The 12,987-nt window shown below is 44.2% G+C and overlaps 1 protein-coding gene across 1 annotated transcript; it reads right to left on the reverse strand.

Moving 5' to 3' along the window:
• Positions 1–2,040: 2,040 nt before the first annotated feature.
• Positions 2,041–7,299, reverse strand: LOC139374832 (uncharacterized). The gene is made up of 3 exons (XM_071115984.1): positions 6,798–7,299; positions 6,269–6,399; positions 2,041–6,068 (listed from the first exon to the last, which is right to left on the reverse strand). Exons 1-3 carry the CDS (start codon positions 7,078–7,080, stop codon positions 4,764–4,766), a joined length of 1,719 nt encoding a protein of 572 aa, XP_070972085.1. The 5' UTR covers positions 7,081–7,299; the 3' UTR covers positions 2,041–4,763.
• Positions 7,300–12,987: the final 5,688 nt, after the last annotated feature.

The raw sequence follows: 12,987 nt of genomic DNA on the forward strand, positions 1-12,987 counted from the left end.
AAAGAGTTCAATCTTGGTTTCATCAGACTAGAGAATCTTGTTTCTCATGGTCTGAGAGTCTTTATGTGCCCTTTGGCAAACTCCAAGAGGGCTGTCATGTGCCTTTTACTGAGGAGTGGCTTCCGTTTGGCCACTGATTGGTGGAGTGCTGGAGAGATGGTTGTCCTTCTGGAAGGTTCTCCCATCTCCACAGATGAACTGTGGAGCTCTGTCAGAGTGACCATCGGATTCTTGGTCACCTCTCTGACCAAGGCCCTTCTCCGCCAATTGCTCAGTTCAACCGGGCGGCCAGCTCTGGGAAGAGTCTTGGTGGTTCTAAACTTCTTCCATTTAAGAATGATGGAGGCAACTGTATTCCTGGGGACCTTCAATGCTGCAGAAATGTTTTGGTACCCTTCCCCAGATCTGTGCCTTGACAAAATCCTGTCTCGGAGCTCTACAGACAATTCCTTGGACCTCATGGCTTGGTTTTTGCTGTCATGGCTTGGTTTTTGCTGTCAACTGTGGGACCTTATATAGACAGCCTTTCCAAATCATGTCTAATCAATAGATTCTATTTTTTTTAAATTTAATTTAAGCTTTATTGAACTAGGCAAGTCCGTTAAGAACAAATTATTATTTACAATGACGGCCAAACCCGGACTACGCTGGGCCAATTGTGCGCCGCCCTATGGGACTCCCAATCACGGCCGGTTGTGATACAGCCTGGATTCGAACCAGGGTGTCTGTAGTGACGCCTCAAGCACTGAGAGGCAGTGCCTCAGACCGCTGCGCCACAGGTACACTCCAATCAAGTTGTAGAAACATATCAAGGATGATTAATGGAAATAGGATGCACCTGTGCTCAATTTCGAATCACATAGCAAAGGGTCTGAATACTTATGTAAATGTGATTTTTTAATTAATTTGCAAACATATCTAAACCTTTTTACGCTTTGTCATTATGGGGTATCGTGTGTAGGTTGATGAGAAATATAATTTAATCCATTTTAGAATAAGGCTAACATAACAAAATGAGGACAAAGTCAAGGGGTCTGAATACTTTCCCGAATGCGCTGTACGTTATTGTGTGTGTGTGTGTGTATGTCTGTTTGTGTTGCTTCACGGTCCCCGCTGTTCCATAAGGTGTATTTTAATCTTTTTTTCTTTAAAAAAAAAAATCTAATTTTACTGCTTGCGTCGGTTACTTTATGTGGAATAGAGTTCCATGTAGTCATGGCTCTATGTAGTACTGTGTGCCTCCCATAATCTGTTCTGGACTTGAGGGCTGTTTAGAGATCTCTGGTGGCATGTCTTGTGGGGTATGCATGGATGTCTGAGCTGTGTGCCAGTAGTTCAAACAGACAGCTCTATGCATTCAACATGTCAATATGTCTCACAAATACAAGTAGTGATGAAGTCAATCTCTCCTACACTTTCAGCCAGGAGAGATTGACATGCATGTTATTCATGTTAGCTCTCTGTGTACATCCAAGGGCCAGCCGTGCTGCCCTGTTCTGAGCCAATATAGGCTATGTGGTGTTTTTCTATTAGACCTACAAGGACATTTTATTTATCTGACAGTATTTTTGATTTAGAGATTCCGGTAAACTCTGTTTCCTTTCATGTGTCCTACCAATAATTATTGGATTATTCACCATGGTAACCAGTTAGTATAAAAACAGAATTAGCAGTTATTTCTCGGTTTTCAGTCAGTAACTTTAGGGAGTGAACATTATTAAAAATCGGACCTGAAATGAAAATGTCCCTTCAGCAAAATATATTTGACCTAAACCCTACCTGAACGCTTGAAGAAAATAAAAAAAGTGACTCTCCACTATACCCAAAATAATAAGTGGATAGCAGATAACAAAGCTACCATTTACCCTCACTTCTTGGACAGACCGGAGCCTTAGATATGCAGTTTTACAAACTGTTCTTCGTCCTGTAAGCATTACTTGGCAATGCAGGAATTTTGATAACGCAAACGGCTGCGGGCCAGAAGGTTGTGGGTTCGCAGACCACCGTGAACAAGAGTAGGGGTGGAAAGATCTCCTTTTATAGTAAAAGCATTGCATGAATCTATCATCATATTTGCAGGTCAGAGAAATTGAAATGTCATGCAACTCTTTGTCCTTTTACACCAAACAAATTTGCGAAATTACAGGCTAAGAATGGACTGATGTGTTCATCTTACCATATTTCTCCAATGCCAAATCAGTGTGTTTTGTTTGCAACAAAACTGTCCGTTTGCAAATCATTTAATTTGTGACATCATTAGGAATCTGAGCATGGTACATTCAGAAGTTGGGCCTATACCTTTCCAGCCCAAACAGAGTAGGTCTACCAACTAAGGAAATGTAAGCTTTAACTGCTGGCGACTCTTCTTCTGTGGCTTAACCCAAAGAGAGGTCACAAGTGTTCCCCTAAAAGCTGTCTGGGTTTGAACAGCTTCTGTTGTACAGAAAATGAATATTAATCAATTGATAGTGAAAGAATTAGATTACTTCCCAAGCATGGCAAATGTTTTCTCTCCTCGGCTATAGGTTGTAGCTCAGCCTCAATGTCAAAGAAACGAAACAACGATATTCCCATATATATATATCAGAGTCACGTCTTTCCTGGGTATTTCATAGTTTGTTCCTAGCTTAAAGCATCACGGACCCAAGCGCTGTTATAGATCCACTTTATATAATCAGATCGGTTTCATTTTCTTCAAAATCTTAAGCTAAGGGGTAGGCCTGTGTTTTTCACAATGTTCTTTAATAAAAAGGTAGGCCTATGTTATACCCTCTCAATTCGAGTCTTGGTTTTAACTTAACAGCCCTTCACTGACACCTAAGTAGGCTATTTAAAGAGTGCATGGTGGGTGGAGGATTTGACAGACAAATCTATGGATCAGTGTCTTCACCACCATAGTCCCTGTGCCCAAGGAAGCGAAGGTAACCTGCCTAAATGATTACTGCCCCGTAGCAGTCACATCGGTAGCCATGAAGTGCTTTGAAAGGCTGGTCATGGCTCACATCAACAGTATCCTCCCGGATACACTAGACCCACTCCAATTCTCATATCGCCCCAACAGATCCACAGATGACGTAATCTCAATTGCACTCCACACTGCCCTTTCCCACCTGGATGAAAGGAACACCCATGTGAGAATGCTGTTCATTGACTACAGCTCAGCATTCAACACCATAGGGCCCACGAAGAACATCACTAAGCTAAGGACCCTGGGACACCTCCCTCTGCAACTGGATCCTGGACTTCCTGACGTGCCGCCCCCGGGTGGTAAGGGTAGGCACCAACATGTCTGCCACACTGATCCTCAACACTGGGGCCCCTCTGGTGTTTAGTCCCCTCGTGTACTCCCTGTTCACCCACGACCGCGTGGCCAAACACGGCTTGTTGTTACTGTTGTTACTGCTATGAACAGAGAAAGTGAAATATTCCTTGATATTAAAAAAGAATCAAGCCGCTAAGAATAACAAGGCTTATAGAGACACTTTCCTCCTCATTCATTACCGCTGCACTGCTTGTTGTAGCGCTGAGTGGAAATAGGAAGAACGTGCATTGTATGGTTTATAAAAGTGTGAAATACAAAGTGTTGATAGTTCTGAGTAAGAACTTAAACATGAATTCACTCATAAAAACAGCAGCTATTTGCTGTGTTCGTTGACAGTCTCTCTCTAGTCATGGTTTTAAACGTTTTGAAATCTCACAGTATCAATTTTGTCATAGCTTTCTTTCATGCCTGCTACGTTACTGCAGACTCTCATCTGAGCATTCTGATTGGCCAGCGGTAGCATAGTGCACTTGATTTCCTCTCCAGGCCCACCGGAAGGCAGAGTTTGTACTTTCAGACACATGAAATGGCAACAGTTTGCCTACCCGGCACACAGGGTAGCTGAATTGGCTGCACCTACCACCAACAGCCCGAGACCAATTTAAAAAAAAATAGGAACACAAGGCTTTATATAGAAATGTTTGGTGATCGACTAGAAATGCCTTGGAGATTGACAGGTCGATCGAATGATTGGTGACCACTGGCCTGCCTACACAGTAGATATGTATATATATATATATATATATGCCTTATACAGAGTGTAAAAAAACATGAACATTATGCTCTTTCCATGATACTGACCAGGTGAATCCAGCTGAAAGCTATGATCCCTTATTGTTGTAACTTGTTAAATCCACTTCAATCAATGTCGATGAAGGGGAGGAGACAGGTTAAAGGAATTTTAAGCCTTGAGGCAATTGAGACAGGGATTGTGTATGTGTGCCATTCAGAGGGTTATTGGGAAAGATAAAATATTTAAGTGCCTTTAAAACGGGGGATGGTAGTAGGGGCACTAGTTTGTGTCAAGAACTGGAACGCTGCTGGGTTTTTCAAGCTCAACAGTTTCTCGTGTGTATCAAGAATAGTCCACCACAAAGGAACTTGACACAAATGTGGGAGGCAATGGAGTCAACACGTGCCAGCATCCCTGGGAAATGCTTTCGACATCTTGTAAAGTCCATGTCCCTGACGAATTGAGTCTGTGCTGAGGGTAAAAGGGGGTGGTACGACTCAATATTAGGAAGGTGTTCTTTATGTTTCATACACTCTGTGTATATCACACAATGCCTGGATGCAATATTCAACACTGAAATCTGTTACACTCGTTATTCTAAATGAATCTGTGGATATTTTCCACTGACAACAATATCAATCTATTTGTCTTTGTACAGGGTTTCATCTAAACGTCAGAGGATATCAAGTGGAATGGTTACTTTCTATGTTATAGAGTGGAATGGTTTTTCTGCTGGTGTATACTGAGGTAGCTCCTCTCGGAGAACCTCTTCCCGCAGTGTGTACAGGCAAACGGCTTTTCTCCCGTGTGGACCTTCAGGTGCATCTTCAGGTTGCCAGCCAGGGCGAAGCGCATGTGACACTGGGTACAGCTGAAGGGTTTCTCCCCTGTGTGGACCCTCTGGTGCCTCTTCAGGTCACCAGCCTGGGAGAACCTCTTCTCACACTGGGGGCAGCTGAAGGGTTTCTCCCCTGTGTGGACCATCTGGTGTCTCTTCAGGTTGCCAGCCAGGGCGAAGCGCATGTGACACTGGGTACAGCTGAAGGGTTTCACTCCTGTGTGGACCCTCTGGTGGATCTCCACCTTCTGAGGGCAGGTGAAGCCTTTGTTACAGAACATGCAGAGGAACTGTTTCTCTTTACTATTGCCTGAAGTGGCTCCCCCTCCCTGAGCCTGGGCTTTAGCCATGTCGTTTGAGTTTAATACCTGATCGAAAAAGATGCGGCCATGTGAATCGGAAGGTGCCATTGATGTGGACACTGGGTCGCGATCCCTGAATGCGTGTAAAGGGGAGTGAGTCGGGACATTTAGATTTGTTTTTAAGCTTCCCCTGTAATCTAAGAAATCTCTGCCATGTGAGTGTCCTTCTCCTAAGTGAGTCTCGTCTACATTCCATGCCAGAAGAGCGTCACCCTCCACTTTCACAGTCACTTCATCAACCACTATAACTTCCCCTTTCTTATCTAGGCACCCTTCAGAGTATACACTACTACTGTAGGGGTTCCAGTCCGCTCTAGACAGATCAGTCTGTGTCTCCAAATTCAAGGGCATGTTGCCACGGTCCACCTCTGTAGAGTAAGAACAAGACGGATCATTGCCAGTCTCTAATGTGTCACCTGAGTCCCGATGGGAATGAACAGTCCTCGGTCTCGGATTACTGTAAAGTAAAAACTCTGATCCGGTAGCAGGTGGACAGACCAGTCTCCCCAGCCCCAGACTCTCTGGGTCTGGCCTGTGGTCAGATCCTGTGTGTAAAAGCCTCTGTGTTACAACTAAAGTCTCTGTGTCCATCTCTGACTTGAGGGCCGCGTTCGGAGTTCCACTGACCTCCACCATGCTGCATTGCGTCCTGGGCTGGGGCGCAGCAGTGGATAGGTGATCCGTGGCTGCAGGGGGCACTAGTACAGCCGCTGTTCCAGTCTCGATGTCTCTGCTCTGTTGTGGGTCCTCCTCTCCTTCAGTCCTCTCCTGCTTGACCACAGAGGATCCTCCAGGACCTGCAGCCTCTGCAGACTGACAAGAAGAGAGAGGGTTATTACCGGTACATGAGTTGAATTGGATAACAATGTCGTAGGGAAGCCTCACAAGCTTCTCTATGGAAGATAAATGAGGACGTACATGTATGCAAGTGAATAGCTGAAGGGAGCCTTTCTGAAATAAATGGCCACATTTGATAGTCACAATTATGTTTAATGTAACCCTATTCCACTAACCTCTATCATGATAACGTGCTGGGTTGAGGTTCCACTCCCCTCACCAACAGTGATTGGTTGGTCATCACTCCATGTATTGCGTCCCGCTGACTTCACAAAGCTCCTGTGGCCTCCAGTGAGATGTCCTTCACCTGAGAGAGTGATTGGGGGAAAAGAGATGGTTAGGTTAGGTACTGTCAATGTTCAACAGTACATTGTACACTATTGATACTGTCTACAATTGGCAAAGATGTAAGGTAATACTTCTCATAACTTACTGATATACAATGTATTGATCTATGTATTATGTTCCATGCATCATATTGTTTTCATTGAGCAAATAATAGGAAATGCAGTAAATCCAGAATCTTGTTAAATATGATAGTGTCTTTTCACATGCATACAGTATGCAATAATTCCTCTGATTAGCTTTCTAAAAACTGACCAAGACCCAATTCTGGGTAACAAATCTAGACATGTGCATATGGGAACGGGGCGACAGGCACTGCGCTATAAATGACAGGCAGCCTTGGCCTTCTGTAAAATGTACCTCTTGCCATTCCTCTGTATCGGTCGAGGATCTTGACGCTACTGGGACGACTGGCGACGACGCGCTCCCGCAATGTCCTCTCTGCGCGCTCCCGTGCCACCTTAACTTCCAGTAGTTTCCTCCGTAATGCCCTGTTTTCTTTCTGGCTTTGAGTTATTTCCAAACGAAACACTGCATAGTCGTCGTCTACGAGTTTACAGATCTCTGCCACAGCTGCATTCGCTAACACCTCCATTATAGAGGCTATTTGAGTGTGAAAAACCATACAGTTAGAGTTAGCCATTGTTAGCAGCTCGACAACTAGCGTTACCTAGATAACATATATCATTCAAGTCCTGTCTCCAACGCGAATTAAACACTATAGCCGGTAAGTATTTGATACTTTGCAGTTAAATTAGTCACATTTTGAATTCCAGAGTGTTAATAACCGTTTAAATAACAACAATAAAAAGGCTAACGTATTAATTACTCTTGGGCACTGTTCGCGTCCGTTAACTTCTTCGTGTTAACGGACTAGACGCCGTGTTGCGGTATTGCTGCCGTTCACAGTTCGGAGTGTGAATTGCACATTTCTCGAATCCCAAAATTGAGATCTGAACCGAATTGGATCTGTAAAATTCCCATCCGACACCTACAGGACCCCGTCATTCTTTTAAAATCAATTCCGTTTTGAATCCGAGGTGGGTCGACCCAAAATATTTCAGAGATGAGGGTGAATCAGATCAAATTGGGTCTGGTCTATCAGACCGAAATAGATCCGAAATATATATATTTTAAAATCTGCTTGATTGCTGCGCTAGCCAGCATAATTGTTTTCACTGGTTTGGCAGGCAGTTAGCCATTTATCATGACTCTCAGTTCCATGACATTACACATAAAAGTAATTGGACGAAGGTGTCTTCTGTATGGGGAAGATTAGTTTAAGATCCCCGACACACAATCTTTTTATTTTTATTTCGCCTTTATTTAACCAGGTAGGCTAGTTGAGAACAAGTTCTCATTTACAACTGCGACCTGGCCAAAATAAAGAAAAGCAGTGCGACACAAACAACAACACAGAGTTACACATGGAATAAACAAGCGTACAGTCAATAACACGATAGGGAAAAAAATAAAGTCTATATACAGTGTGTGCAAATGGCGTGAGGAGGTAAGGCAATAAATAGTCCATAGTAGCGAAGTAATTACAGTTTAGCAAATGAACACTGGAGTGATAGATGATGATGTGCAGGTAGAAATACTGGTGTGCAAAAGACCAGAAAAGTAAATAAAAACAATATGGGAATGAGGTAGGTAGATTGGATGGGCTATTTACAGATGGGCTATGTGCAGCTGCAGCGATCGGTTAGCTGCTCAGATAGCTGATTTTTAAAGTTAGTGAGGGAAATATAAGTCTCCAGCTTCAGCGATTTTTTTTTTTTTTCTTCAATTCGTTCCAGTCATTGGCAGCAGAGAACTGGAAGGAAAGGCGGCCAAAGGAGGTGTTGGCTTTGGGGACGACCAGTGAGATACAGTGCCTTGCGAAAGTATTCGCCCCCCTTGAACTTTGCGACCTTTTGCCACATTTCAGTCTTCAAACATAAAGATATAAAACTGTATTTTTTTGTGAAGAATCAACAACAAATGGGACACAATCATGAAGTGGAACGACATTTATTGGATATTTCCAACTTTTTAAACAAATCTAAAACTGAAAAATTGGGCGTGCAAAATTATTCAGCCCCTTTACTTTCAGTGCAGCAAACTCTCTCCAGAAGTTCAGTGAGGATCTCTGAATGATCCAATGTTGACCTAAATGACTAATGATGATAAATACAATCCACCTGTGTGTAATCAAGTCTCCGTATAAATGCACCTGCACTGTGATAGGCTCAGAGGTCCGTTAAAAGCGCAGAGAGCATCATGAAGAACAAGGAACACACCAGGCAGGTCCGAGATACTGTTGTGAAGAAGTTTAAAGCCGGATTTGGATACAAAAAGATTTCCCAAGCTTTAAACATCCCAAGGAGCACTGTGCAAGCGATAATATTGAAATGGAAGGAGTATCAGACCACTGCAAATCTACCAAGACCTGGCCGTCCCTCTAAACTTTCAGCTCATACAAGGAGAAGACTGAGCAGAGATGCAGCCAAGAGGCCCATGATCACTCTGGATGAACTGCAGAGATCTACAGCTGAGGTGGGAGACTCTGTCCATAGGACAACAATCAGTCGTATATTGCACAAATCTGGCCTTTATGGAAGAGTGGCAAGAAGAAAGCCATTTCTTAAAGATATCCATAAAAAGTGTCGTTTAAAGTTTGCCACAAGCCACCTGCGAGACACACCAAACATGTGGAAGAAGGTGCTCTGGTCAGATGAAACCAAAATTGAACTTTTTGGCAACAATGCAAAACGTTATGTTTGGCGTAAAAGCAACACAGCTGAACACACCATCCCCACTGTCAAACATGGTGGTGGCAGCATCATGGTTTGGGCCTGCTTTTCTTCAGCAGAGACAGGGAAGATGGTTAAAATTGATGGGAAGATGGATGGAGCCAAATACAGGACCATTCTGGAAGAAAACCTGATGGAGTCTGCAAAAGACCTGAGACTGGGGCGGAGATTTGTCTTCCAACAAGACAATGATCCAAAACATAAAGCAAAATCTACAATGGAATGGTTCAAAAATAAACATATCCAGGTGTTAGAATGGCCAAGTCAAAGTCCAGACCTGAATCCAATCGAGAATCTGTGGAAAGAACTGAAAACTGCTGTTCACAAATGCTCTCCATCCAACCTCACTGAGCTCGAGCTGTTTTGCAAGGAGGAATGGGAAAAAATGTCAGTCTCTCGATGTGCAAAACTGATAGAGACATACCCCAAGCGACTTACAGCTGTAATCACAGCAAAAGGTGGCGCTACAAAGTATTAACTTAAGGGGGCTGAATAATTTTGCACACCCAATTTTTCAGTTTTTGATTTGTTAAAAAAGTTTGAAATATCCAATAAATGTCGTTCCACTTCATGATTGTGTCCCACTTGTTGTTGATTCTTCACAAAAAAATACAGTTTTATATCTTTATGTTTGAAGCCTGAAATGTGGCAAAAGGTCGCAAAGTTCAAGGGGGCCGAATACTTTCGCAAGGCACTGTATACCTGCTGGAGCGCGTGCTGCGGGTGGGTGTTGTTATTGTGACCAGTGAGCTGAGATAAGGCGGAGCTTTACATAGCATAGACTTATAGATGACCTGGAGCCAGTGGGTCTGGCGACGAATATGTAGCGAGGGCCAGCCGACTAGAGCATACAGTTCACAGTGGTGGGTGGTATAAGGGGCTTTGGTGACAAAACGGATGGCACTGTGATAGACTGCATCCAGTTTGCTGAGTAGAGTATTGGAAGCTATTTTGTAAATGACATCGTCGAGGTTCGGTAGGATAGTCAGTTTTACGAGGGTATGTTTGGCGACATGAGTGAAGGAGGCTTTGTTGTGAAATAGGAAGCCGATTCTAGATATAATTTTGGAATGGAGATGTTTAATATGAGTCTGGAAGGAGAGTTTACAGTCTAGCCAGACATCTAGGTATTTGTAGTTGTCCACATATTCTAAATCAGAACTGTCCAGAATAGTTGGGCGGGCAGGTGTGGGCAGCGATCGGTTGAAAAGCATGCATTTGGTTTTACTAGCGTTTAAGAGCAGTTGGAGGCCATGGAAGGAGTGTTGTATGGCATTGAAGCACGTTTGGAGTTTAGTTAACACGGTGTCCAAAGAAGGGCCAGATGTATACAGAATGGTGTCGTCTACGTAGAGGTGGATCAGGGAATCATCCGCAGCAAGAGCGACATAGTTGATATATACAGAGAAAGGAATCGGCCCGAGAATTGAACACTGTAGTACCCCCATAGAGACTGTCAGAGGTCCGGACAACAGGCCCTCCAATTTGAAACACTGAACTCTGTCTGAGAAGTAGTTGGTGAACCAGGCGAGGCAGTCATTTGAGAAACCAAGGCTGTTGAGTCTGCCGATAAGGATATGGTGATTGACAGAGTCGAAAGCCTTGGCCAGGTCGATGAAGATGGCTGCACAGTACTGTCTTTTATCGATGGTGGTTCTGATATTGTTTAGTACCTTGAGCGTGGCTGAGGTGCACCCGTGACCAGCTCGGAAGCCGGATTGCACAGTGGTGAAGGTACGGTGGGAAAATGGTCAGTGATCTGTTTATTAACTTAGCTTTCGAAGACTTTAGAAAGTCAGGGCAGGATGGATATAGGTCTATAACAGTTTGGGTCTAGAGCACATATGTCAGAGTCAAGGCCCGCGGGCCACATCCGGCCCGCAAGAAGGTTTTTTACGGCCCCTGGGATGATCTTGATTTATTATTAGAACCGGCCCGCAGCAAGCCGGCAGCCCGCAGATCTTTTACACGCACCAATACTACATTTCCCACAATGCAAAGGTGACGCACCGAGCAGTAGGCTGCTTCATTTCAATATTTATTGGCACAGCAGTCGTCAGCATCACAGTAAAATTAACTTTCAGATACCCATCAAAAATGGCAAAACGGAAGGTGGATACTGAGAACCGGGGGTTTCAAACAAGGTGGGAGTCGGAGTATATGTTCACGAAGGTAGCTGGAAAACCTGTGTGTCTTCTGTGTGGAGAAAGTGTGGCGGTACTGAAAGAGTATAATCTGAGACGACATTATGAAACGAAACACGCGGACAAAAACAAGAATATGGACATGGAACAAAGGCTACAAAAGGCAGAGGAATTAAAACGAGGCCTCAAATCTCGACAGGCTCTGTTCAAAAAAGCCAAATCACAAGGCCAGGCTGCTGTCAAGGCCAGTTTTATTTTGGCAGAAGAGATCGCTAAATCAGCCCGGCCATTTACGGAGGGGGATTTCATCAAAAACTGCATGATTAAAGTTTGTGACGAAGTTTGCCCAGAAAAAAGGCAACTCTTTTTAAATGTGAGTCTGAGCAGAAACACCATTGCCGAGAGAGTAGACCAGTTGTCCATCAATCTAAAAGAGCAGCTTGTGAAAAAGGGAAAAGATTTTATTGCATATTCCTTGGCTGTGGATGAGAGCACCGACATTTCTGACATTGCCCAGTTGTCAATTTTCATCCGCGGAGTGGACTCCAACCTAAGCGTGACAGAGGAGTTTTTGGCTTTACGTCCTATGCATGGCACAACTACGGGGCATGATTTGTATGAAGAGGTGTCAAGATGTGTAAATGAGATGGAGCTGCCTTGGGAAAAACTTGTGGGTTTGACAACCGACGGAGCACCTGCGATGTGTGGACACAGGAGCGGACTGGTGGCGAAGATACGGGAAAAGATGCAAGAGGAAAACGCGACAGGTGAGCTGACAGCTTATCATTGTATCATACACCAGGAAGCGTTGTGCGGTAAAGCCTTGAAAATGGAGCATGTAATGAGCATCATCACGCGCACAGTTAACTTTATCAGAGCCAAAGGTTTGAATCACCGCCAGTTCAAGGCATTTCTGACGGAGTTAGAAACGGAGCATGGTGATTTGCCTTATCACACAGAGGTGCGATGGCTAAGCCAGGGAAAGGTGCTTCAAAGATGTTTCGAGCTTCGTGAGGAGATTTGTCTGTTCTTGGACAGCAAAGGGAAAGACACAACACAACTCCGAGACGAAATGTTTCTGTGTGAAATGGCTTTTCTGTGTGACATTACGAGTCATCTGAATGCAATAAACTTGCAGCTGCAGGGTCGGGATCGTGTCATCTCTGATATGTACAGTACAGTGAAGGCATTTAAAACCAAACTGACTCTGTGGGAGACGCAGATGCGGAAAGAAAATTTGAGCCACTTTCCCAGCTGCCAGACCATGAAAGAGAAGCTCTCTACCAGTGCGTTCCCGAGCACACAGTTGGCTGATAAAATAGGTATGCTTGCCGCTGACTTTCGACGCCGATTTGCTGACTTTGAAGCACAAAAAAGCAGGTTGGAACTGCTCGGTAACCCATTTGCTGTTGACGTGGAAAGCTCACCACCAAACCTCCAAATGGAGTTGATTGACCTCCAATGCAATGATGCACTGAGGGCAAAATATGCGGCAGTGGGTGCTGCGGAGTTCGCCCGTTTCCTCCCCGGCACAATGCCCCAGCTGCGCATCCAGGCTGCTCAAACGTTGTCTATGTTTGGCAGCACATACCTGTGTGAACAACTGTTTTC

This window comes from Oncorhynchus clarkii, chromosome 19 (assembly GCF_045791955.1).
Source record: "Oncorhynchus clarkii lewisi isolate Uvic-CL-2024 chromosome 19, UVic_Ocla_1.0, whole genome shotgun sequence".
Taxonomy (NCBI): Eukaryota; Metazoa; Chordata; class Actinopteri; order Salmoniformes; family Salmonidae; genus Oncorhynchus; species Oncorhynchus clarkii.

What these genes read in the sequence shown, in the direction of transcription:
- LOC139374832 (XM_071115984.1), bottom strand. Translation starts at nt 7,080, where the DNA reads ATGGCTAACTCTAACTGTATGGTTTTTCACACTCAAATAGCCTCTATA. An exon ending in ATACAGAGGAATGGCAAGAG is followed by an intron (nt 6,400 to 6,797) that starts GTACATTTTACA and finishes TCACTCTCTCAG; the next exon opens with GTGAAGGACATCTCACTGGA. An exon ending in AGCACGTTATCATGATAGAG is followed by an intron (nt 6,069 to 6,268) that starts GTTAGTGGAATA and finishes TCTTCTTGTCAG; the next exon opens with TCTGCAGAGGCTGCAGGTCC.